Source organism: Tympanuchus pallidicinctus, unplaced genomic scaffold (assembly GCF_026119805.1).
Source record: "Tympanuchus pallidicinctus isolate F22 unplaced genomic scaffold, pur_lepc_1.0 scaffold1, whole genome shotgun sequence".
NCBI lineage: Eukaryota > Metazoa > Chordata > Aves > Galliformes > Phasianidae > Tympanuchus > Tympanuchus pallidicinctus.
Genome location: NW_026294618.1, coordinates 53362074 through 53388542, shown reverse-complemented (window position 1 = coordinate 53388542; position 26469 = coordinate 53362074). Strand labels below are relative to the sequence as shown.

Sequence of the window (26469 nt, the reverse complement as noted above, 5' to 3'; positions counted from 1 at the left end):
TACATACAGTCAAATGCAAGATACTTAGTGTTCCACAAAAGGCTTTTTCTTGAACATTTTTTTCTGATCATCTTAGTTATCTACAGTCTTCAGTGTAACTGCATCATCCAGTGACCTAATACAGAAAAAGACTATGCCTAGCTCTAATCTCCTTTTTGAGTAAGTTTTTTTTCCACTAGGCATGGCTCAAATTTGATAAACATCTGTGATGTGAAATGACTGACTTGGTAGTCAGTCTAATGGGATACAGTGCCAAGACTGTACTCAAGTCAAGGCAGACAATATATACTACTATCTACCAAGTCAGATAGCAGTATATATTGTCTGCCTTGACTTGAGTACAGTCTTACAGCACTGTATCCCATTAGTTCTTCTATATAAATACAAGCTGCTGAGATATGGACTGGATAAACATAGTTGATTGAAAGAACAGATTGAATATTGAGAGAATGGCCAAGGGGTTGGATGGTGATCAGTGGCTCAAAGTCTAAGCAGGAGTCAGGGTTTGTTTCACATGTTCATTAGTGATCTGGATTAGGGAGTTCTCTCAGCAAGTTCACAAATGATACCAAATTGTGAAGAGTGGCTGATAGAAGAGAGGTAATGTTGCAACCCAGAGTGGCACCTGGAGTACTGGGTCCATTTCTCTAATCCTCTGTACAAGAAAGGCATGAACAGAGTGAATACAGTCCAATGAAGGGTCACGATGATTAAGGAACTGGAAAATGAGACAATAAGCACAAACTGAAACACAGTGTGTTCCATCTGAACATCAGGAAACACCTTTTAACTGTGAGGGTGACCAAGAAAAGACACGTTGTCCAGAAGATTGTGGAGAACATTTATTATAAATATCTTAATGCCTGGAGATATATAAAGGCCATTTAAGCACAGCTCTGGTCAACCATCTCTAGATAGCACTGCTTGAGCAGGACAGCTGGACACGGTGACCTTCAGAAGTTCCTTCCAATGTCAATTATTCTGGGATCCTGTTATTTTATGAAATTTAATTCCTATCATACTTACTAAGTCTTGCATAGTGTTATTTAGCCTCGTTAAATTAATTATTTCCAACTAAATTCAATTTCCTTCTTTTCCTTTAAGTTTGTTTAAAACATTTTTTGTTCTTCATGATCTTCATAACCTTCACTTTAAATCAAATGTTGTGCTTAGATAATTGAAAATATTTATGTGATGCATGCACTAGCCTTTGTAAAACAAATTAATTTCCTAAGAGATCAGATTTGCAAGCAACTTAGGCAATCAGAACTCCATAATCCACTCTAGATATCTGGACTTTTTATTTCTCATAGATATAAGAGAAGTTATTCTCCTTAAGCATCAAGTAGCCACGGCACTAACTAAGTTAAGGAGAGAGAACTGAAAAACAGAGTGTACCTTATACTCTGTACTTTCTCAGTTACCAACAGGAGAAAGCAGTCATTTGAGAAAATTTGAGATGATATTTTATGCTTCTTTGTTGTGATTTCCACTTCACTGAAGTCATCTCAGGGTAATAAGAGAGGTCCGTCTTCACAGTGCTTTACTGGAACCAATCAGTATTTCAGAGCATCAAGGAAATAACAAAGTGCAAGATGAAGCAAAACGTAGGCAAGAATTAGATTGTGCTATCAATGAAAATCATGACTACACCATTTTCTCTCCAAACTGCCAGTGCTGTGCTGCAGTATCTGGTATGATTAGTTCTCAAGGACAGCTTCCAAGATCCCTTCAGCAACCTTCCTTCAACCCAGTTAAACAGATTCTTTCATAAAGGTTTCAGTTCCTGTAAATGTATTAGTTGTTGTTAAACATCTCATTTCTGAAATATATCAAACTGTTCCCCCACTGCAGTCTGCTGCACCGTGCTGAAAAGAGAACCACTAGTGAGGTGCATGGAACACTGCTTCCTGAAGGTAATGGTTTTTGAAGCATAGCCTCCTTTAACAGTAATTTGTTGGAAATCTAATATAATTTGGTCTGCATAGATTTCTGCAGATTTATATTTTAGTGACTCTTTTAACAAAAGATCAACTGTGTGAAGCTTGCCTATTTCTCAATTACTTAAAAAACGGTTTCTACGTATGCTTGTCACAAAAATACTCTCAGATCTCAAAAATAAAATATTTCTACTGTACACAATGAAAAAAAATATTATTTTATTATTATTTTATTTTGGAGTTAATAAATGATTCTGTTTTGTATTTGCATTTTATTGCCAGCAGAAAGTTCCCCCATTTATTTGTCTTTTGAAACAACTGTCAAAAAGGTAAACTCCATTAAATGCTCTAACATTTCCCTTAGTTAATTTTAAAACCAGTGTTCATTTTCTGCCCTCTTTTCATGACGTACTTTATTAGTCAATAAGAATCCATCCTCCATATGCTGAATAACAACAATTAGCACTTGGGCTTGTAATGAATCTTCCATACATCCATACAAGCTTCACTCAGCCTTAACATCTAAATATCCACCTCTAACCTCAGAAGACTCAATTTATTCATATAAGTAGTGAATTAATTTTTGTCTTTTCTTGTAAGAAAATAAATACTTCTTTTGTTGGGTTTTATTTCTTTTTAAATGGGAAGCTGTCCAATAACAGATGATAAATTGTTCTAAAATAACGCTTCTTTTTATACATCTTTATTATTTGCTAAAGTATAGGGAAGTTCCTCTGTACAAAAGCTACTGCTACAACTAGCATGAGAGACAGTGCTGTTTCCACTCATTAAGTTACAAGATGATAATCTTAAATTTATTGCATATTTTGTGTCTAAGTTTCATTAGAAATAGTAATTATTTAAAATTGAAAGTTAAGGAGCACTTTCTAATACTGTAGATGAAAAAACATTACAACTTCCTTTCATCTTAAACTTTAGTATCATTTTTTAAAGACTAATTTTAATAAGGCTTATATTTACCTTAACCCACCAAAGCAGCTCAGTAATGCATGAGGGTAAATGAATGGAGAAAAGAGAAATAATGGTCTTGGGATTTCAGACACTTCGCTATGTTTATCTCCTGTTGATGTCAATCCCTGAATTATACAAATATTTTTAACTTAAAAACTCCTGGGAATTAAGTATTGAGCCATAAAAGAAAAATAATTGCCCACATTTCACTAAACTGAACCGTGGTATAAAGATGGTCTGCCTTTTACAGGCATTGCAACACCACAGAACAATAACAAAACAAGAAAATACCTACTAAAGAATCTACTGATGATATTAAAACAGATTCAGGTAGTGTTAGTCTATAAAACAGATGACTATTTAAATATTTTGGTGCTCTCTTTCTGCATTTTCTTCATTTCAGGGTGATGCCCATTGGAAAATTCAGTGGACTAAAATGCTTCTCAAGTTATTTCTGATAGGGTTAAATTGATGTGGAGAAGAGTATCTCTTTTTGCTTCTATTTCTAAATTTCTTCTGAGTCTAAGAGAAGAATTAGATGGGGAAGAAAAGGGTGTGGTTCTCTGCAGAAGAAAGGGAATTTTTTGACTCTTGAAAATAGTCACAGGTGTATTCATATGTATTTATTACAGCTGGACCACAGCTTACTTCAGGAAACAAGGCAAGTCTGAACCCTTCCAGATACTGAAACTATAATAACTCAAAACAAACACTGAAACTGATTTCAATCAGATGTATTCATTGTTAATACTTTATAATCCACAAAAGGTGAGTTTAGAATGATTAATAATTTGAAAAGGGGGAGCTGGCAGCTGAATTTTGACTTACAAAATGAGCATTAGAATATAACCCACTAACTGAAATCTCTAGGAAAGTTGATGTGATGACATGTTTCTCCTTTAGAAGATATCAATGTTCTAGGATTGAAGAGACAAAAAAATCCTGTAGAGTATTTGGAAACTGAAGTGAGCCTGGGTCTCTCTGTCTACGCATCTTTTTCTTCTAATGTTTTAGAATGAGTGATATTGACATCTATTTGAAAGACAAAATATTTTACAAAGTAATCTAGATACAAAAGAATGCATAAAATACTTTTGATGCTGTATTATAATTCAGTTAATTTAGAAGATAATTAAGCTTGCTTTCAACCGCTTTTTTATACATTATTTGCAATAATTAAGCCAAGAGAAAGTTTGTCTCTGAATTATTGCATTTCCCTCTGTAATTTATTCATGCTCTTGTCTAACTTTTTCTTGTCTTCTCATGTTAGGACATGGAACCTTTTGGAAATTTGTGAAAATCATATCTACTTACGGAACTTCATACCCAGTAGAAAAATTGATAAAGGATTATTACATTTTCCATGAACACCTCGAGAGATTTTACTGACTGCTTTGAGTTTGGAAATAGGTCCTGTTCTGACAGCTCTAGGTCACCGAGAGTACGAGGGGTATTGTATTTCTCCATAACTGCAGCCTTCCTTCTCACTGTCTCAGGGAATACGGCCATAATTTTTTCCATCTTCTATTTCAAACAGCTTCATTCTCCAACCAATTTTCTCATCTTATCCATGGCTGTCACAGATTTCCTGTTGGGCTTTGCCATTATGCCCTACAGCATGGTGAGATCTGTGGAGAACTGCTGGTATTTTGGGATGATGTTCTGCAAAATTCATTACAGTTTTGACCTGATGCTCTGCTTGGTTTCCATTTTTCATCTTTGTTCCATTGCAGTGGATCGTTTTTATGCAATCTGCCACCCTCTCCATTATGCCAGCACAATGACCATGGCTGCCATAAAACAAATAACAGCAGTGTGTTGGTCAGTGCCAGCTGCATTTGCTTTTGGTGTTGTTTTCTCAGAAGCTTATGCTTCTGGAATTGAGGGCTATGAAAGTTTGGTCAAATGCTCAAGCTTGTGCCCTATTATGTTCAACAAAGCGTGGGGGATTGTTTTATTTACAGTTGGTCTTTTTGCTCCTGCTTGTATTATGTTAGGGATCTACATTAAAATTTTTGTAGTCTCCCAAAAGCACATACGTGTGTTGAGCCAGACACACAAGCACAGAAAAAGTGATATGAAAAATGGACTTCCTAAGAGCAAAGACAAGAAAGCTGCCAAGACTTTGAGTGTAGTTATGTTGGCTTTCTTTGTATGCTGGTTTCCTTGCTTTTTTGCGGTCCTACTTGATCCATTTTTAAATTTCTCTATTCCTTCCCCTTTGTTTGATGCTCTAAACTGGTTTGGTTACTTAAATTCTACCTGTAATCCATTAATATATGGCTTCTTCTACCCATGGTTTCGGAAAGCTTTTAAATATATTGTAACAGGCAAAATATTTAACTCCCAACTTCGTACAACAAAACTTTCATCTGAAGATTAGTCACTGTAGTACATTGTACATTCTACAACTGGCACCAGTTCTAAAGGTGAGGATTTAACAACGGATTACTTGGTGTTCATAATTCAGTAAATTATCTGAAATGTACAATATGAATCTCACAATTCAGTTCTGTAGAATTATCAAATATTCCCTTAATAAAATCAGACATTTTATATTTTGGTATTTTGTTGCCACCTGTGCTGACTCTTACTGCCTTGATTCTGTTTGAGAAGTTAAATTTTTCTAGAATCTCTGCATGAGCTATTTCGGAAGTATACAGTCTATAAACACAATATTTCATCTAATTCTGCATGCATGCAGCAAGTCTTTCTTAATCAATAATCAATCATCAATAATTTCCTAAGCTGAATACATCCCAAACCAGTATGGTGATAGTATTTCCAACCTTTTGTCTAAAGGTTGACTAAGGCATTAATGTATAGATGTATATTATCTGCTCTAATTCCCAGTGTATAGAATTTCAGTGTAATTTTGGCTTGAAGCTCTTTTCCTTTGAAATCAGCGGAATCAGATTTGCAGCATTTACCTCCCATATGCACAGTGCACAGGAATGAGAGTTCTACTCACATTTTATGTACATCCCTGTGCTTTCTTAGCTTCCACGTCAGGCTCCAGGTGCTACAGAGTATTCCAACCACGAACTCTCCCAAGATTCACTCCAGCAAACCCGAACATGGAACTGAAGCCTCTAGCTGTGGCTCTGTGGTGGTGCAGACTCACCATACCACTCTACAAGCTCAGTGTAAGCCACCATTGTGCTTTTGCCTTTCAAGTGTGGTGAGTTTAGATGAACAGGCACTCCCTGACCATGCCTGAAACTCAAGCTCCTTGTAGCCTGGCCTGAAAGGCACTAGGAATGTACAGTCTGCGAGTACCAGAACTCTACTGGAGAAGATTCCAAGATTGCCTCACCTGAATTGTAGCCAGAAATTGAAAGATTTTTGATTAAAGTTAATTATCCTAAGACCTTATAAATACTGCCCTAAGTGAAGAACCCCTTGAGCTCTTGACCACTGCCTATTGCCCTTTATATTCCCTTCAGTTGGGATGCCTTTCAGGGTAGACTTCTTGAGGTGCACTGTTGATCAGCATTGAAAATGAGAAATCTTTTGCAGATGGATCCTGTTGTCCACTAAGAGCTGATGAAAGGGAAAATGATTAGCTTACCAGATAGGAAGGCCCTTGGGCATGAAACTGAACTCAGACATCTCCCTTTGGAAATACCCTGTTTGTAAGTTTCATGTGAGCCTTGCTATACTTAAAGATGCAGGACTTTCTGCCTCTCCTTTGGAGATTAATCCCTTGAAATTTGCAGTGCTTGAAGGATATGTAGCATCCTCAGTATGCTGCTGTCAACAGGGAGGGTTTCATGACAGATGATAGGGGAGACTACAGAGGCGGTGTCACAACCAGATGTCCCAGGCCATGCCTGCATATCGTTCAATGTGGCTGCTTTAGAGGAACTTCTGTGCCATCAGATCAGTCAGTCTCTACGTGAAAATAAGAATGAGCATCTGCAGACAGCACAGGTGGAAGTCCATGAAGGGTTTGTGTTGAAAACTAATCACGTATCCTTTAAAAGGATCTTCACAATGTTTGCTGTCATAAGTGATCACCAATGTACTCAACTATTGGGCAAGCATGTGTTAATTCCTCCTGCTACTTCAACAGGACTGTGTTCATGGTAGGTATCCAATTAAGTTTGTGGTTCTGCATTAAAGCATTTCTGAAATTTTTTTCTATATGTTATATACCTAGCTGTTGACACATGATGCTGTCAAAGACATTTTAAGTAATAATTTCAGGATTTCTTTAACAAACTATGTAAACTGTTCACAGTCAGCCCAATATATTACACCTACATCTCTTCTACTGCAAATCCTCAGAAAATGACTTGCAGCTACCTGTGAGGCTTCAGTGTCTCATGTCCTTGGGTGTGTTTGGAGTATTCTGCTCAGTCTGCCTGCAGCTGGATCTGGACTACCGGAGTAGTTTTTCTGGACAAGGTGTCTTGCAGATCTGTCACAGGGAGGGGCTTGCAGGATACAGCACCATTTGCTGTTCCACCTGCTTGTAAACAACACAAATTCAAAACCTGATGCTAAACCAACCACTGCTCTGCATGAAACCAAGGGCTGCAGATTAACATCTGCAGACCATGCCTGGTAATCTGCAGGTGAACTGGAGCGTCTGCAGTTTTTGCTATAACCCTCACCACGTTCAATTCCATGAGGTACACATTTATATTCAGATGCAAGCAGTGCAGATCTCTTCAAGATTTCCTCTCTAAAAATAGCATGTAACCTTTCCCTCTGAAACACGTTAGCCTCTTACACATTTTTTCATGTTTTATTGCAAATTCTGTGAGGCTGTTCCTTTCCTTGGGACAGCAACCAGAAGCACTGGGGCTTCTATTTTTTATTTTTTTATTTTTTTTAGCTGGGAATGGTTCCAGCAGGAGCTAACACTGCCTCGGAGGGAGTGGAGGCTGCAGGAGTGTGGGTCTCTTTTTTCCATCGTTTGTGTCACATCGTAAGTAAACTGAGAGGGTTTCCTTCCCCCTTGTGGAGTCCATCTGCAAAAGCAGTTTTAAAGAAGAAGACTGACATTTCTATTTTGCTTTTATCTATACAGGGATAAAAATAAAATAAAATTGAATCTTTAGGTTTCAAAAACACCATTTTGTACGTTTTGTAATACATAGATGGATTTAATTTTACAAGATCTCTGCTACTCTTTATTTTGTGCCTTAATAGTGAAGAGCATTTAGGAGGTGTTTAGCACCAGTTCACTGGCACAACAGGGGATCTAGAGGCACAGAGATTTTGGAGATGAGCAACAACACAAAAATCCAAATGGCAATTTCCTTGAGACACTGCCATAGTATTTCCAAAATTAATGCTCCATAGTCAGTATCCAATCTGTAATGTCTTTGACAAAGACCTCCCCGAGATATTTTATTTATGAAAATTAAGTAAGTGGAAGTAAGAGTTCTATGAAACTCCTGACAAAAGGCGCGTGTACAGACGTGAACATAATATATTAAAATACTTTATTTTTTCTTCCTTTCACATAACCAAACCAAATCATCTTCCCAGTCGACTGGTTGTGTGTGTGTCTGTTTTCAAGGCAGCAGCAGCAACAATGCATCTTTGAGGCGTTAGAGAGAAAACTGACGTGGCAAAAAATGAGCAACTTCTCAAGGGACAGCCGTGAGACTCTAACTACATACAAACTGAGAAAATTGTGGTCATTCTTGTATAATAGAAAGACTGGTTTTGGATGTATTCCAATTAAACATTTCTTCCAAAATGCAATAATGAGAGAAAAGAGTACCGAAAAAAAGCATTCTAATAACAGACCAGATATTTAAACATGTTTTGCTGGCTAGCTCTGAATCAGAGTATTTGTCTAACTGAGGCTACACTGGAATGAAGGGGCAAAAAACAACCTGAAGCACTGTTGAGAATACAAAACAGACAGACAAAATACTTTGCCTCTAGTTGGTTTATAAATAGCAAAACTCCTCTTAAGTGTCTGCAAAGCATATTAGAGGATATTATTAAGGATAATTTCTTAATGAAGGATATTATCACCTGTATTATAAAAATATCTGAATCACCACATATAATTAAAATCAGTGCAAATTATGTGGCTAGATCACTTCTGAAAGAATAAATAGTTTTTTTCACCTTTCCAAGCTACATTCACAGTCCACACATATACTTGCTCCTGTGCATCAGATGTCTGAACCTGAGACAGCAGGAATAGCAGGGTCACAGACCTGCTCCTCTTTGAAGGTATTTCGTTTGCCACATAAACAAAGGCTAAACTGTTTTTCTCCATCTCCTCTCCAGCCAAGGAAAAAAAAACCAAAAAACAAACAAACAAACAAAAAAACGAGAAAGAGAAAAGCCAGGATTCTGAAATAAAAACCACTGTAAAATTAGTTTTACTCTACAAGAAAGAGCTACATAGATCATTAAGCTGCTACTCTTTGACTTTTGTTATTGAAATCTTGAAATGCTCTGGTGTATAGACTGGCGACAAAAGGAGAATCCTTCAGGTGGAGATTTACCTTCACATAAACTGCAGGTACCTGGCATCAGCGGAGCTAGGATCCAGATTTTGTGCCTTTGCCCATCAATTTGGCAATCAGGTGAAGAAGTCCTGGTGACTGGAAAAAAGTAAACATCATATCCATTTTGAAAAAGGGTAAAAAAGATGACCCCGGGAACTACTGACCTGTCAGTCTCACCTCCGTGCCAGGGAAGATGATGGAACAGATTCTCCTGGAAGCTATGCTGAGGCGCAAGGAAAGCAGGGAGGTGATACTAGAGAACCATTATGTCTTCATAAGGACAAATCTTTCTTGACCAACCTGGTCACCTTTTATGACGGTGTCACTGCATCAATGGACTCGAGAATAGCCACTGATGTCCTCCATTTCAACTTTGACATGGTACCCTACAATATCCTTTCCTCCAAAAAGGAAGTTGGAAAAGATCTTTCCATGGAAAGATATGGATTTGATTGGAGGAATGTTTGAAGGACGAAGAACTGGGTACAGGTTGATCCTGAGAGTAGTGGTCAATGGCTCAATGTCTGGATGGAGATTAGTTTCCCACAGGGGTTGGTGCTGCGGCCAATACTCTTTAATACCTTCATCAGTGACATTGACAGTGGCGTTCAGTGCACTGTCAGCAAGTTTGCTGATGACACCAAGCAGTGGGATGTAGCCAACAAACCAGAAGGATGGGATGCCATTCAGAGGGCCCAGGTGAATCTTATGAGGTTCAAAAAATCCAAGTGCAAGATCTTGCACCTTGGTCAAGCCAACCCCCATGACCAATACAAACTGAGGGATGAAAGGATTGAGAGCAGCCTTGCAAAAAAAAAAAGACCTGGGGGTAACAGTGATGGAAACCTGGACATGAGCCACCGATGTGTCCTTGCAGCCCAGAAAGCCAACCACATCCTGGTCTGCCTTAAGAGAAACGTGGCCAGCAGGTTGAGGGAGGTGATCCTTCCCCTCTCACCCATGGGGAATTCACCTGGAGTACTGCATCCAAACGTGAAGTCCTCAGTCCAGTAGAGAAGAGATACATGTAGCACCTAGTGGAGACCCCTGTCTGCAGTGAATGGCACCTCCGTATGATTTTAGACTGCATTGGGTGAGAATTTACACAATGTACATTTCAACAAGTCTGCAGTAATGATGAAACATTCATATATGATATGCAGACTTCTTCAGAGACAACCACTTCTCTCCGTTACAAAGGAGAATAGGTTCCATTACAGACAGAAGATTGGAGTTTTAGTTTCAGCAGTGCAGCATAGGTCATTTTAGCAAGCCTATCACCTTCTCATTCTTTATTTTCTGTTTAAGGATACCGGACTCATTCTTTTTGAAACTGTGAGGAAAAAATTCACAGCACAGAGGCAGTGATGATGGCTGTCCTGGTCCATAATCCATTCAAACTGCCTTGTTCTATTTTAAGGAGTTCAGACTTAGAGGTTACCTAGAAAAACTTAGAGCCCATGGACAGCAATTTCAATAAAAAAGATCTTGGTCTATCCATGTCTTCACTGCAGGAGTTTGAACTATGCCAGATAGAACACTTTTCCTCCTATATTTTTTGTGGGCTTTTTTTCTGCTGACTGCTAGGCTATGTAGCACTTTCAACAAAAACTCAGTTTGAGATTATATCCAGCAGTTTTGTCTGAAAGAGGAAGAGGTAAGGGAAGGAACATTTTGAGAATGATTGACATTTTTCATTTTATGATACCATTCTTACATTCAGAGTTGATACATGTTAATAATCTCTTCCTGTTTTAAGTTATAAAGGCATACATTGCCACTGTCTGAGCCTTTTCTTGATCGTGAGCTCTTTCATGCAACCAGATGTCAAGCAAATTATATGTGCAGGAAGGGCAAACTGAGATTGTTTTGTTACACACCAGTCTCTTTCAAGGTGACAATAATCACCTCAGAAGCACCATGATAGTTAGCTAGCTGACGAGTATTTTGACAATGAATGACAAAGGGATTGGGTGAGAATGGTATTTTATTACATGTAAAATATAGGAAAAATGAAAATTAATGGGAATACTAGAGCACAGAGTATAAAAAAGCTATTGGTTATATTAAAGCTATCCAAAAGCTTCTAATGATCTAAACCTAAATGCTTGTTTATTAAAACATGAACATAGGAAAAGGAGAAAACTTTGAAATATGTCCAGGTTAGTGCAGTCCTTCACTGAACTATGCCTAATTTACACTTTAATGCACTGGGATTTTTAATGTCCACACTGATCATGCAGGCCTCCATGAGGTGAGGGTCAGTGACACCCCAGGATGAGCTAGCATGAGCTGCATCTTCTTTCAGAAACATCCTAAGAAAGAAAGTACAGATACTAACCTTGAGATAAGCCTTCAGAGATTCAACAGCAGCTGAGCATTTGTGTGTTTGAACAGCTTTTCAGAAAATGGCTATTTTTGCCAGATACACAACAGTCCCCCTATGCCCCTAAGGTATAATAGCCACCTACAGGGACACTCCATCTGGTTTATTTAAGGCGTTGACTGATCTCACATTTTCCACTCAGACAATGGACGTACTTGGAAAAGGATTTCAATACACTGCAGTACAGCTCCCGTAGCATGGAAAGACCTATTTCACCGTAAGTATTCCCAATTTAAGAGCTCTGTTGATGCTAGGAAGGATGGGAAAGGTGACAATATTATCCAGCTATTACAGCAGTCATTTTAAGGAAAAAAGAATACACTGAGGAAAATATTGTGTTTTTAACTGTAGCTGTTAAAAACTATACCATTCAGTTATCTGATATAGTAATTCCAGATTACTGGAACAACTCATTATAATCCACTGATATCTTGTATTTGGTACAGCTCAATTTAAAACTTACATAACTTAAATGTAAAGCTTGAATAGTAATGTCACAAGTATAAAACAGTGGCAATCTTTAGGACATACAGCAATATTTGTGTTTGTCTTGCTGAATATTTGTCATTACCTCACCAGATATCCATGCATATGCCCATAGCTAGGAAACTAGTCAGAGAAATGTGCCACGCAGATTTTACTTTTGCAGTGAGATGTTACTTTGTAAAAATCACTTCTCAGTTTCTATTTAATAAAAAGATTCACAACTAAATTGGAACTTCCTTTCCAGGGAAATTCACAAGAATCAGTGTGCTATGATACTGGAGTCAGCTTTAATATATTCCATGAGCTTTAGCTCACAAAGCCTGTTACTCAGCAGTATTTTTCCTTCTATGGCAGGACTTCATTTTGTTTATTACTTACACAGATTTGCTGCATTCTCTACACTACTCACAGTATTGGATGATAGAAAATCAAGTCAAAAATGCAGGAAAATTGTTGCAACTAAAATTGAACATGCTAATCTGAAGCTTCAGGAGATACAAAAGTGATATTATAGGCTCATTTTTTTTTCACTTGAAATATGCAAACTGTTCAATAGTTTAAATAAAAGTATTTGATTAAAAGGCATCTCTCCTTCTAATCTGCCTTTTAAACAGCTTTTTGCAGGTCATTTGGCAGCTCCACTGGAAGCTGAATCCTTTTCCAGGCTTGCGGCTAACCCGAGCAGGCACAGGACCTGCCATGGGCTCAGCCCAGGGCCGTAGTGCGGAGATGGGGATGCTCATCGCCTTGTGCTATGAGGTGAACGGCTCCTGTCACAGAACTCAGCATCCCTTCGGGGTGCAGCTGGCCATTTACCTGGCCTGTTCCCTAGGCATACTGATTACAGTGCTGGGGAACCTACTCGTTGTCATCGTTGTTTCCCATTTCCAAGCCCTGCACACTCCCACCAACTTTCTGCTCCTCTCCCTTGCCTTGGCTGACATGCTCCTGGGATTGACTGTGCTGCCCTTCAGCACTATCCGGTCTGTAGAGAGTTGCTGGTATTTTGGAGATGATTTCTGCAAACTGCACACTTTTCTGGACACAGTCTTTTGCCTGACCTCCATATTTCACCTGTGTTTCATTTCCATAGATCGGCACTGTGCAATTTGTGACCCTTTGCTCTACCCCACCAAGTTTACTCTAAGAGTGGCCTGCATGTGCATTGGGGTGGGGTGGGCAGTCCCCATGGTCTACACCTCTGTCTTCCTGTACATTAAAGAGATTGCAGAAGGGCTGGGCCATTTTTTGCAAGATGTACCCTGCGTTGGTAGCTGCCAGCTGCTGTTCAATAAGCTCTGGGGGTGGCTGAATTTCCCAGTATTCTTCTTCCCTTGCCTCATAATGATAACTTTGTATGTAAAAATATTTACTGTCGCTAACAAGCAAGCCAGATTGATAAACAACATGAATAAAAGTTTTGGGGCTCAGCTACACAGAGGAGCATCCAAAAATGAAAAGAGAGCAGCAAAGACTCTTGGGGTAGCTGTAGGAATCTATCTCCTGTGCTGGCTGCCCTTTACTATTGACACCATGGTAGACAGCCTTGTGAATTTCATCACTCCTCCAGTCCTATTTGACATCCTCATTTGGTTTGCATACTTTAATTCTGCCTGCAATCCCTTGATTTATGTGTTTTCCTATCATTGGTTCAGGAAAGCTGTGAAACTAGTCTTAACTCAGGGGATCTTTTGTTCCAGGACATCAAGAGTAGACTTGTACCAATAATGACCAGAGCCTTCTCATGCTGAAGATATTTTAGTCTATGTTTAGGCATTCCTCATGAATATTATGGATCATCCAGCTAGCTAGTTTTTTTTTTTCCTAAAACAGCTGGCTTGTGCAAATCTCAGGTTTAAATAGGCACGCTGTTCTGTGAATAATTGTCCACAACATTTATCTCAGTACACATGCCTTGTTAGTCTTGACTTTGCTATGTGATGTGACAAGCATTTGAAACTTGTCTATAGTCAGCTGCAAAAAAGGACCCCATCCACACTGTTACTGAAAAAATTGTTGCCTGTCTCTGAAGACACCTTTTTAAGAGACAGTTGTTTTTAATAAACAAAGTAGGTGATGATGATTTAGTAAGTTACAAAAGGTGTATGCTAATTTTTAAGTACAAAAAAGTATAAGGACGCAACAACAGGTAAGACAAAATCCTTAACTATGGTAGTGGACAATAGCAGAGGAAAAGAAACGTCAATCTGACATTTTTAACTTAATTTTCCTAGCCTGCTACTGAGCCAGATGTTACGTACGGGAAAGCATACTAAATTCCTTGGTAGAATCTCTTCAAACCCATGGAATGAAGATACCTGTTTAATCAGAATGTGCAAACTGAATGCTCCATACCTTTGATCCTTATTTTCCTTCTTCGTATCTTTTCCATTCCTACTGTGTAAGGGAGTAGAAGAAGGAGACAGAGGGAGGAAAGGAGTTGCATGGAGTATTCAAACTGTTAATAATTTTTGTGGTTTTTTTTTTCTTTGCTGTCTTTCTTTTCCCTAGGATTCCTCATGCTTTTGTGTTTGATTGATTGATCCCAAAGAAGTGGGTCTGCTTACAGACATAACATATGCTTACACATTTGAGCTGCACATGAAGTGTCAGTGCAGTTTCTTAGTTTTCTTCAGCTATGTTTACGTTTTTGTGATTTCATAGGCCAATTTTAGATCTGTAGACCATTGTGATCTCTGTTCAGGAAGCAGCAAGCTGAATGGTAAAATTTTATACTATACATAATGGAGTTATTTTCTACCTCATCGTTATGACCATTTTATCAAGAAAAGAAGTGTACCAAGCAATAGTAATTCTTTTATAAAGAATTAATAGGCATACAAATAATAAGTGTAATAATCCATCATTTTATTCTGTTAATGGCATGTGAAAATATTGTTAGGTTTTAATGTTGTTTGAATTATTATTGTCTTCTAAAGAATGTCATTTCATCTTATATTCAGAGGCATATTTTCTATAGGACAAACACTGAAAGAAGAAAAGAAGAGACAGCTACAGAAAGAAAGTAACTAATAGCAAGAGACCAGCAGACACCCAGCAATTTTCTTAAAAGAGTGATTAATTTTTTACTAATTCAGTAGGCAATTGAATCAATCCCACATGGGCACATGTGTCAGAACAAAAGAAAGGAATTTCACAACCGATACTCTGTCGGAAATCAGAGCAATAATGTGATTGTTGTAACAGCTATATATTTTAACTACGTATGTAATAAACTAAATGCCAAAACTCCTTTTGCTCTTGTTTTTTTTTAATCATACTGTTAAGATTTCTGCATGGCAAGAGTTTCCTCAACTAGCAAAAATGAGTTATTGCTTTAGCATTTTGTAATCTGTTCTGACATCAGATTATTTCAAAACTTTTTACTGTTTGTCTATACTCATAACACTCCAGCCAAAAATATATATATATACATTGGTATTCAAAATAATCAAAGCTCAAGCTTTACAGAGGAAGGAGAAGAATACCTAAGAGTTCATCTCGAGGTTGTCCTGGACAGTGACAGTAAACGGTCGATGTTTTTAAGCTAAGACATTTATGAAGCCCTATGTCTGTTAGTTAGCATGTTAGCGTCATTCTATATCACATCCTTCTCTCAGTGTCTGATACTCCCCTGGTTTGTTGTATTAATTTTCATTATTTCTTAGGATGGAATACAAAGACTTTTCTACTGTTCTTTTATCTACTCATTCTGTAAGAAAAGGTAAAAACCTCACACCTTACTGCCTACATCTATAGACTTTGCACAGTTAGCATAGCACAGCAAAGCCAATGACCAGGCTAAAGAAAGAAAAGCAGAATCGGATTCTTCGGGAAATACAAGTGACAGAATACCACAGAAATATGTATGAAAACAATATATATATTTAAAATCTTCGATTGTGGCTTGAGTTTCAAGATGAAGGCTCTTAAATTTAATGTGCATAGCTGTCTATGATTACAGTAAGTGTTTAAGCTGATTGTAGTTATAACCAGAATGGCTGTTTAAGCTCTGCTTGCAGTCAGTAAATTTCTAGAATATGAATCAGCTGCCTGGTGACACCAAAGATGCCTTAGGGAACCTGAGATGACTACAGAAGACTAGCATTCAGCTCAGAGGAAGCGGAGGCATAGAGCCAGGTGGGACATACCTGGGTATCTAAATCAGCACTAGATGTCCCTTTTTGGGTATTTAGCATAAGCAAGGGCATCTTACAGAAGTTTAGACATTTAGTTATGTAGAAATCTGCAAGTCTCAAACCGAACTGCGTCATATAGATATCTTAAAAACACCTTTTATTGACACCTTTTTCTCTTGAACTCACCACAGCCAAAGCAATAAAGAAAGGGAGCTTTCACTGAGTTTCCAGTTGTTATTTGAGATATTTTCTACCAATCCTCAATAGATTCAAGAAAGTACACGTCACAAACACATTCAATTGACCACTTCTTTTTGGAGTCCCATTGCATAATCTGTCTTTCTAATTTTCTTCTATGGAAGAGGATGAGCATTGTTCCCCTGATGGATTATCATTTTCTAGGTTACAGTAGAAGGATTAGCACATCACATTAGGTGACTGTTGCTAGATCTTCTTTTTGGTTAAACAGGTTGGGACAATGGAGAGAGGCACATACAGTGCTAGAGCAAACAGGTGAGGCAGGTCTGGAAGCAGCCATAATTGCTTTCCTGTTCTTCTGTCACTGCATTTTGTAGCAATTGTAACTCATGCTTTCATCATCTTTATAGCCCCTCCTCTTACTCCTTACCTTTGATGTTTACATAGACAAATTTTGTCATGACTCCTTTGTGCATTTTTCTCCATGGTTTCAAAAAGCAATGAAGGTAATTCTGAATTGTAAAATGATAATGGCAATGATGAGCTACAAAATAGTGGAGATCAGTTGCTCAACAATTAACTCCTTTAGAAATGAAAAGATATTAGTTCCGTAAGATCTAGTTGCTGGCCTCAAATTCCATAGACTTATTCTTTTTAATGTATGTTCTTCCATAGATTTGTATTTCTTTATCTGAACAAAATACTGACAATTAATTTTATGCCCTGCATAAATCTTCATCATGTTAAAGTGGTCTGCCTGAGGGAAGAAGGACTTTTTATTTCCAGGAACCTCTTAATTAAAGACCAGAATTTGCAAGAATAATTTCAGCTCACTTCTCTTGTGCAGGTAAAGCATACTGTGATTTTTGAGAATTTAATAGAAAGGCAAATAAAGATTTAAACAAGTTGCTAGAAAGCCTCATTTTCTTTTATTCTTTTAGGAAACATCCATGTTGGGAATAGAATTTTTCACTTGTTATTTAAAATATATACTATATGACAATTACTGCTGCTGGCGAGTAAGTAGCAATCTAATTAACCTGCAAATGTTCAGAACATTTTTTTAAACAATTTTTTAGCCATTCTGCAATGTAATTCACCCACTAGCTTGTTAAGGCTTGAAATAGTCATCTGCCATAACTTGGAACAGCATCTGGTGTAATAGGAACATAATCCTATTTCAGGTTTTGGAGTGGATAGCTGAATTAAATCTGCAAATAGCAATAACAACAGTAAATCCAATTCTTCACTCTGTGGAATGCATCAAGCATTTGCTGGGAAGCCCTGCTAGACAATTTGCCATTTGTAGCAAATGTGAACAGCATGGCTCTCCATATCTAATGTCAGTGGTGTGCAAGTGAAATGCAATAGCCAAGAATGAGATTTGCCTGCAAGGTAAATTATGCACTACTCATGCCTGGGAGAGAAGACACTTGTAAGGAGTATGAGTATAGGGATGAATTTCTGCATTATTGTGCTGCTGTGTAACACACAGGAATGCAGAGCTGGTTAGGAGTGACTGCCCAGCCCCAGTTTCACCAGCAACTCCAATGCCTTTGCCACCCTGCACTCATCATCCGCACTCAGCGACAGCCCCTTGCTGGCTACACGTGCTCTCAGGTGGGGACTGCAGAAACAAGAGGACTCCAGGAAGGAGACAGGAAGGTGGAGCAGACTATTGGCTCAGGCACCGGGAGAGCAGGAAGCAGTGTCTCTCCCAAATCACATGGTGTTGGTCTTGGTCTAATTTCAACCTCTTTCAAATATCGGATACCATAGGGAATATAAACAGAATGTTTTTGAAGTTACACCACACCAGTTTAATTTTACATAAAATAGCAGAGATATGAAATGCTGATTTTCAGACTCAATGAATATCCAGAGTATCTTAAGTGATATCTACTGAATATCCACAGTACCCTCTCTGCCAAATCTACACATACCACAGTCTCAATATTTCTCCTTTTCTTTTTCCAGAGCTTTCCCCATTTTGTGTAATGTAGTCTGCAATTGGATGAACATATGGTTCCAGAGCTCAATTCCTAGGTAACACAAATGAGGTCTAGAAATATGCTGATGGCATGAATTTATAGATTAAATTTTCTAGCAGCTCTCCTTTCCAGCATCTCTGAATATTACACTTAAAGGCGGCTTCTTCAGAACTCCTGCCATATATTACAAATGATCTAAAACACTATTATTTATTAGCAAAGGAAATAATGAAAAAACTGAAATAACACTGCTGTTTTAACTGTAAAACAACGCACATTTTCATAGTGCTGTTTAAAGGATATTTTGTGCTCTCAGGAGAACCTGGTCAATAAACAGGACTTTCTGGCTGCTGTCTTAACTGCATCTTACTTCAGATTACTATATTAAAGAGGCTGTCATAGTAAGACAACATTGTAATGAAAAGTTTGTTTAATAATCCAGTTTCCTTCCCAGGCTGTAAGATATTTGTAGGAAATGGGTACATTAAAGAATAATATCACAAGCTTTTCTAGTTATTTAACAATGAAAGGTAGATGCTAAATGAGCTAACAGCATGTGACAACAAGCATTTTGTCCGTAGAACACCCAGTATCTCTAGGCAATCATTCATCTCACCTACTTCCAAGGTGTGAGAATGAACACTAATCGATGAGTGTGTTATCTGCAAGCTAAAAAAGAAGTGGCAATCTGCAGATGAAGTGCTCAGTAAGAGTAATGGGGGCAATAATGGGAAGAATAACAGGACACTTCTTTTTTCTTTTATTTTTCAATTGGAAGTACTTATTTGAAATCATTGTTTTCTGAGGGAAAACTGACAGTGAGCCTAGCTGAGGCTCCTAGAAGTAGGAGTGGCTATGCTCAGTCAAAGATTTTATAATCAAAACTTGGATGTAAAAATCAAGGCAAGGCCTTAATACAGAAAGGAAGTGCATTACCCTCTCATTAGTGCACCATCTAGTGGGATAATCCTGGATTAACTCCACTGCTCAACAGCGTGGAGGGAAAATTTTCCCATGCACGTAGCTGCATTAAGATCATTGCTAATCTAAATAACATACTAAATTTAGAATGAAGAGGTAAACATTCCCATGGCAAGTTAGAAAATTAGGCATATGTAAGGCTGGACATCTCCAGGCATCTATTAATATAAATTTATGTAGATATGCCAGTCTTGAAGGCTATGTTGTTGTCCTGGTTGGGACAGATTTGACTTTCTTTGGAGTTTTATGTGCTGTTGTGTTTCGGATTTAGGAGAAAAAAAACAACACATCGATGTTTCAGTTGTTGCTGGGCAGTTCTGTACAGAGACAAGAATGTTTCAGTTTTTCAGCCTCTTGTACTGTCCTGGCAGCAAAGAGGCTGGGGGCACAGGGAGCTGGGAGGAGACAGAACCAAGGCAGCTGACCTAAACTGTTCAAAGCGATAGTGATTTTCAGATCATAGCAATGACCAAGATCCATGACAGAGCAAAAATAAACAGTCATGTCTGTGAGGCAGCTCAAGGGGAGGAGAAGGACAATCACTCTTCCCAACTTCCTTGGTCCAGGCTGGGTGTTGCAGAAGAGACAGCATTCCCAGCCACCCATACAACAGGGTTTACTCTGCAGTATTTAATTTAATCTCACAAGTTAAGCATCCCAGTCTGCAGGGCACTGGGGAACACATGATCCTGTGATTTTTCCATTTTAAGAATGGAGCAGGATTCAGGAGCATTCGCAGCTGCTGTGAAGGAGGCCTTAGAAGTTCATCTATCCCATGCTCTCAAGTAACTGGGTTAGGAGAGACCAGGTTCTCCCATGTCCAACTACTAGCTCTGCCTCCCCCAGCCCCAGTGGTTTTTAGGCATAGAATCACAGAATCAGTAAGGTTAGAAAGAAACACTAAGGTCATCTAGTCCAACCTTCAACTCTTCTCTACCATGCCCACTAAATTATGTCCCTAAATGCCACATCCACGTGTTTCTTGAACACCTCCGGGGATGGGGACTCCACCACCTCCCTGGGCAGCCTATTCCAATACCTCACCACTCTTTCTGAGAAGAAATGTTTCCTAATATCCAACCTGAACTTCCCCTGGTACAACTTAAGGCCATCACTTCTCATCCTATTGCTGTTAAGTGGGAGAAGCAACTGACTCCCACCTTGCTACAACCTTCTTTCAGGTTATTTGTAGGGAGTGATAGGGTTGCCTCTGAGCATCCTCTTCTCCAGACTAAACAGTCTCAGTTCTCTCAGCCACTCCTCATACAACTTTTGTTCCAGACGTCTCACCAGATTTCTTTAAATATATTTATAATCTCCCATTCTTTCAGTTTACTTTTAATTTTCTACTTCCATTTAGAGATGATGACCAAAACAGAAGGTCAGAAAGGACATTCACATAATGGCACTGTATTTCATTATATTTCAGTGTTTTCAAGTTGTGCCAGAGGAAGCTCAGGTTGGATATAAGGAAACATTTCTTGGAAAGAGTGGTGATGCATTGGAACAGGCTGCCCAGGGAGGTGGTTGAGTCACCGTCTCTGGATGTGTTCAAGAACCACATGGATGTGGCGCTGAGTGAAGCGGTTTAGCGGTACGGAGGCGGTGGGCTGACGGTCGCACCAGATGATCTCAGCGGTCTTTCTAATCATTCCAACCTTAACGACCCTCTGAAACCTCGCCGCCCGCTGGAGGCCGCGGCGCGAAGCCCACACCCGCCCACCCCGAGCTCCCAGCCGGCAGCGCCCCCTGCTCGCGGCTCTTGGCCCGCAGCCCTCCTCTGCCCGGCCCGGCCCGGCCCCGCGGCCGCTCCTCCCCCCGCCTCTGCCGTCACGGCGCGGCCCCCGCCCCATGACAGGACGGGGTGGTGCCGGGCGGCCAGGCCCCGGCCCTCCCTCGGGAAGCCGGCTTCCCTGTCATCGGCGCTCCGCGCCCGGTGCAAGGAGGTACACCGGAGCCGGGTAAGGGCGGCGGGAGCGGATCGGGGCGGCCGCTTCTTTCCTGCTTCCACGCTCGGGTAGCCGGCGAGGGATGGCGCGGGCGGGGCGGTGGCCGAGCAGGGGCTGTCAGAGGGCGGCACGGTGGGGCCTCGGTGCTTGCGGGAGCTCCCGACCGCCGCCTGGGCCTGGGGCTGAGCTGAGCGGCTGAAGGCGGGGGAGCCCCGCTGTCGGGTGGAGGCTGCCCAGCTCCGGGGTGGCAGCTCGTGCGCCTCCCGCCGTGACATCCCCCTGGCTTTCTACTGGGCGCTGCTGTGCTGCTTCGAGGCCTCGAGCCGGTGTGCTGTGGCGGCTTAAGTGCAGTCTGAGCCCGGGGAGTTGAGCTGCGCTGCATCAGAGCGCTCGTGGTGTTGGAGGTGTGAGGGGAGCAAGGTGTGCTGGCTGCGGGAAGGAAGGCTACAAATCGCCTGTGCAAATAGAGCCTGGGCTTGGGGCCCGGCGTTATCGCTGCCTTTCCTGTCGAGTGACTTGCTGCTGCCTGAGAAGTGGGAGCTCGGTGAAGCTGTGGGGGAAGTGGAGGGTTCGGCTCTGCCAGGCGTGAAACGCGTGGCGCTGCTTCTTCATCAAAGCTTAACGCTAAAATCGGAGGGTGCTCAATGCCACAGCTGATGTGTCCGTGTATTCTGACTTCCCCTGAGGAACGAGCAAAGCAGAAGCTGGGAGTGGTGTTGCCCTGCAACCTCTTGCTATGAGCCCGTGGCTTCACATGAATGTTGTTACTAGAAAGGAGGAATGTAAACAGTTGAAATTTCTTAAAATTAGAGGAAAGTGGTGCCGGGTGCTCTGTTGAGCTGTTGTATTTCTATTCCTGTAGAATAGGCATCTTTTGTAGCCCTGTATAAAAATAGTGAGTAACGCTTATCAAAGAGAAGCTCTGGAAAAATGAAGACCTGTAATTTAGTCATTGCCGTATCCTGGTGGGCCAGTTCCCAATGTTCATCTCCTGTTTCTTCCTCAGAAGCATGATTCTCTTTGTGAAGGCATTTCCTTGAGAACTTGTGTTGTTAGGCTTGCAAAAGGCACATTCTTCTGTTGCTTCATGTAATAATCAGTAAGAATGAGTTGGATAGCGATAAGTATATTCCTTGTTAGCCATGTGTGCTGAGGCGGCATTGGTTGTCCTTCACGCCTAATCACATGTCATGTTTCCATAGTTCAGTTTTACATACTGAGCACTTCTAATGCATAACTGCAAATGTAATGTTTAAGTTACATCTTTGTTGGGAAATCTTTTCTAGGGAAATGACACTGAGCAGTTACACAGTCTTAACAATTCTTATTTCTTCTTTAAAAATCATCTGGTCTTTGCATGATGTAAGTTCAGTTTTGATGTGCTTCAACACAACTGATGAGGCAAGACCAAGGTGATTGGGCAGAGTGGAATAAAAAATTATCTTTTGATCTCTTCTATCTTAGTTTTCCTGCATTAGAGCAAATAAAGTTTTACAATAAACTTTGCTTGCTTTCTTCCCACTTTGGATTTAGGCTTAGTTTTACCTTAAGCTAGATGATTTGAAGAAAAGAAATCTGAATAGTTTAACTTTCACTTCTTTTAAACAGGCAGGGAGGAAATTATGTTGCTGTTCTGTTTATTATGTCCCATAGTTGTTCCTGTATTATAGATGCCCGTAAAGTGCCTTTGCGGATCAGGGTTTCAGCCCATCTGGAGCTGTAAAGCACAGAAGTGGAAAGTATGGTGTTATTCTTAATACATTTTGGCCTTAATTAAACTGGGGGGGAAAGGATATATCCAAACAAAACTTACCTCCCCATCCCCTCTGGAGAGAACAGGGGCAGATTTAATTCTTGCCTGTATGAGTCAGTTGTGATAGTGCCTCTGGTGCAGTAGCAGAGAAGTAGTTACCTTATGGTGTGCAGTCTCTCCCTTATTCCAGAAGCTTTTATTTCTTAAAGTTTAATTTAACTACTTGCTGCTAAGATCAGCAAAAGCTGATGTTTGATGATTTGTTTTGAGCTGCTTTAGAATGGGAGCTGGAGCCACTTTGTAAAAGCGCTGTGTCACCTTGTCTCATCTCAGAAGCTGGTTGGCAAAGCCTACTCAGATGAGGTGGATAGAGCATTGTCAACTTGCAGAAATCTTACTAATCATTGTGATACAAATCTTCTGTAGTTAGTATTGTGACTGGCTGATGTTTTTTTATGGAGAATGGGAGTAGAATCTTTCTAATACTTACATCAAAAATTTTTATTGTGTTTTTGCCCTATTTGAAGGATATATATACGTATATATATAGCAGAGATTATATTACAAAGAAAGTCATTGAAGAAGCTTTATTTAAAAAAAAAAAGAAAAGCATGTCCAAGAAAACCACATGACTTGTCTCTGGATATTTAAAGGCACAAAATCCTAATTCCAATCAGATTTAAATTTTCAAACATTTGTCTGGAATGCAGTATATAATTTTTGCTTACCGTAAGCTGAGGATTCATGTAAATATTCCTTAAATAGTAAAATTATTGCTTAAGTGTACTTTGTCTTGATGCTGTGTATTGGCAGTTTTTATAGGAGAAGGAAAAATCATAGAATGTCTTAATGAGAAAATACCAAACGGATTAGATGTTTGTTAACTGTAACCGGCCAGCACCTGCAGTGTAGTTAGGTGATGGCTGCTGAGATCCAGCCTGTGTTGTGCTTGTCTCATCTCATCTTTTTGTCTCAAGAGAGCTTTCAAGGATGGCATCAGAGAGCTGCTTGGTCGTAGAGTTCCACGTCCTTGTCTGGTCAGTGGAAACTGGCCTCTGCAGTCAGCAGCAACCTTACTGGAAACAGCCAAGGGAAAAGCAAATTGTTTCCATGCCTGATGAAGGAAAGCAAGAAAGCAAGTTGAAACTGAAGTTCTTTATTTACTTAGGATATCAGAGTGACTGTGATGGACAGTAATTCATTAATAGAGAAGTTAGGAAAAATACATATTGATCTCTTGAATTCTTTAGATTTTCTGTATGTACAGAGAGATCTTGTTTCATTCAGTGTTGTGTTCTGAATCTTTTTTTTTTTTTCCCCCCTCCTGTCAAGACTCAGTTCTTTGGTGAACCTTTTTCAGTCATTTGACTAGCTGAGTTGCCTCTAGGTGTGGTCTCAGTCTCAGACCATGTTGGCAAGCAGAAGATGAGAGTTAAAATCAAAAGCTTGCACCAGGCTGAAACTTTGAGAAGAACTGAGTGCTACTACAAGCGCAGATCTGTTCCAGTTTGAATGCAAAACGTACTTCCTCAAACTGCAGCATATCATCATTAGTTCCCATTTAAGAAGTCATGCAGGCAGTAATGCCAAAGCGTTGCATGATGGAGAAGTTAAATACTGTGGAACTGAAAGGGATAATTTCTATGGAAATGTAGGGTCTTAATGAATGCTCCTGTTGGCTTTGTCTGGGAGGAAGTGCTTGGTGCACGTCTGTTTTGTTCCCCAGTGGCTGATTGCCTGACCTTGCTGTTAGCAGAGCTCCCCTTGGCTTCCAGGGTGCAGTTGTCTGGATTTTCAGAGGGCAAGTGACTCCAGGCTGACAAGTGAAGGGTGTACATCTGGAGTGCTCATTCTCTTAGACACCAGAGCTGATATAACTAGAATGAGGAAGAAACTCATACTTCCCGTTTCGTTTTTTTTTTGTGTGTGTTTTGTTGCTGTCAGAGAGGGTGGGTTGGTTTTTTTGTTTGTTTCAGATACAAAAATTTCCTTTTCTTTGGGCTGCTCTGTGATTGGGAATTGATGAAAGCTGATGGCTGCCTGCTTACTCCTCTTTCCAGTCTGTTACCCGGACTAGTCAGAGACCAGGAACTTAACCCTGCACCAATTTGTGCTATCGATGTGCTCTGGAATATCATAGCTGATGAAAGAGTTTGTATGGGATAAGACAGCTATGAATTTACATTGCTATGCTGTGACTTGACTGTAAATTCTAATTAAAAGAAGTATGTTGTTCCTTGCCAAAACCGCACCCCTTCCTCTTCATTTCACTTTAATTCTTTAAACAACCAAGTGAACTTCCCAAAGAAGCAACTTCAGAAATTGAAAAAAAAGTCAGCATTTTAACTACGTACACAGTTACACCATTAGAAAGATTTTCTTGGCACCTGCTGTTGTATGTCTGAAACGGAAGCTGTTTGGTGATGTCTAGAAGCTGAAAACTTTCCAAATAAAAAGTTCAATTTAGGAAATGCTCATGAATCGCATCAGCTTTTATCATTTTGGGGTGTTTTTAGAATGGGGACTAACTGATTTCTGCAGTAGTGCTGACTGTTGTAGTTACAAGTGTGTCCTAGACTCAGCACTCTGCAGTGTGTGATATAATTACAGCTGAAATTATTCTCCTCGTGCCTTTTGTTGATAAGGTGAGGTGAACTCATTAGAGAAGACCACATGTGCTAGAGTGTATCATGTGAACTTTGTGATTTTTATCATCTGAACATCTTCTCACTATCTGTTCTGTTTGGCTGCCCAGCTATGTAACTAGAAAGTTGAAAAGCTCAAAGTTTTGTGTATTATACAACCGGTACGTTTGAGGCAGCTTCCTCATTGAAGTACAGTGCAACTTGTTTAAAGATATCTGAAAGTCAGCTGTATTAAGTTCCAGGACAACAAGAAAGTTAAGTGCTTTGCTTTTGTCAACACTTAAATGCTTGAAAAATGTGTTATGTGCAGCTGTGAGTGAATACAAGTACAAGGGAAAAAACAGCCGTGAGGGACTGTTTCAGTTCTGCAGCCTTTTACCCAAGATGATTGGTTTCTTGCTGGCTCTTCCGCTCAGCAACTGCATTTTAATGTTTAACTTCTAACATTAAATATAATATTTAACTAAAACGTATTTTTAGCCAGCGCTGGCATTCCAGTTAGCATGATACTGACATGTTTAGAAATAACATCTGAAGGGAAAAA

At 39.7% G+C, this 26469-nt stretch overlaps 3 protein-coding genes across 3 annotated transcripts in view; all 3 read left to right on the top strand.

The window, feature by feature from the left end:
* Positions 1-562: 562 nt before the first annotated feature.
* On the top strand, positions 563-5295 carry TAAR2 (trace amine associated receptor 2). Its single transcript, XM_052678194.1, has 2 exons — positions 563-600; positions 4260-5295. Exons 1-2 carry the CDS (start codon positions 563-565, stop codon positions 5293-5295), a joined length of 1074 nt encoding a protein of 357 aa, XP_052534154.1.
* A 7703-nt stretch (positions 5296-12998) lies between these two features.
* Positions 12999-13997, top strand: TAAR5 (trace amine associated receptor 5). Its single transcript, XM_052678186.1, has one exon. It carries the CDS (start codon positions 12999-13001, stop codon positions 13995-13997), a length of 999 nt encoding a protein of 332 aa, XP_052534146.1.
* Positions 13998-21405: 7408 nt separating this feature from the next.
* STX7 (syntaxin 7) overlaps positions 21406-26469 on the top strand; it is a 31329-nt gene continuing 26265 nt past the window's right edge. Inside the window, exon 1 of the mRNA XM_052700311.1 lies at positions 21406-21539. The gene's annotated coding sequence lies outside the window, so the exon portion shown is untranslated. The remainder of the gene's footprint in view (positions 21540-26469) is intronic.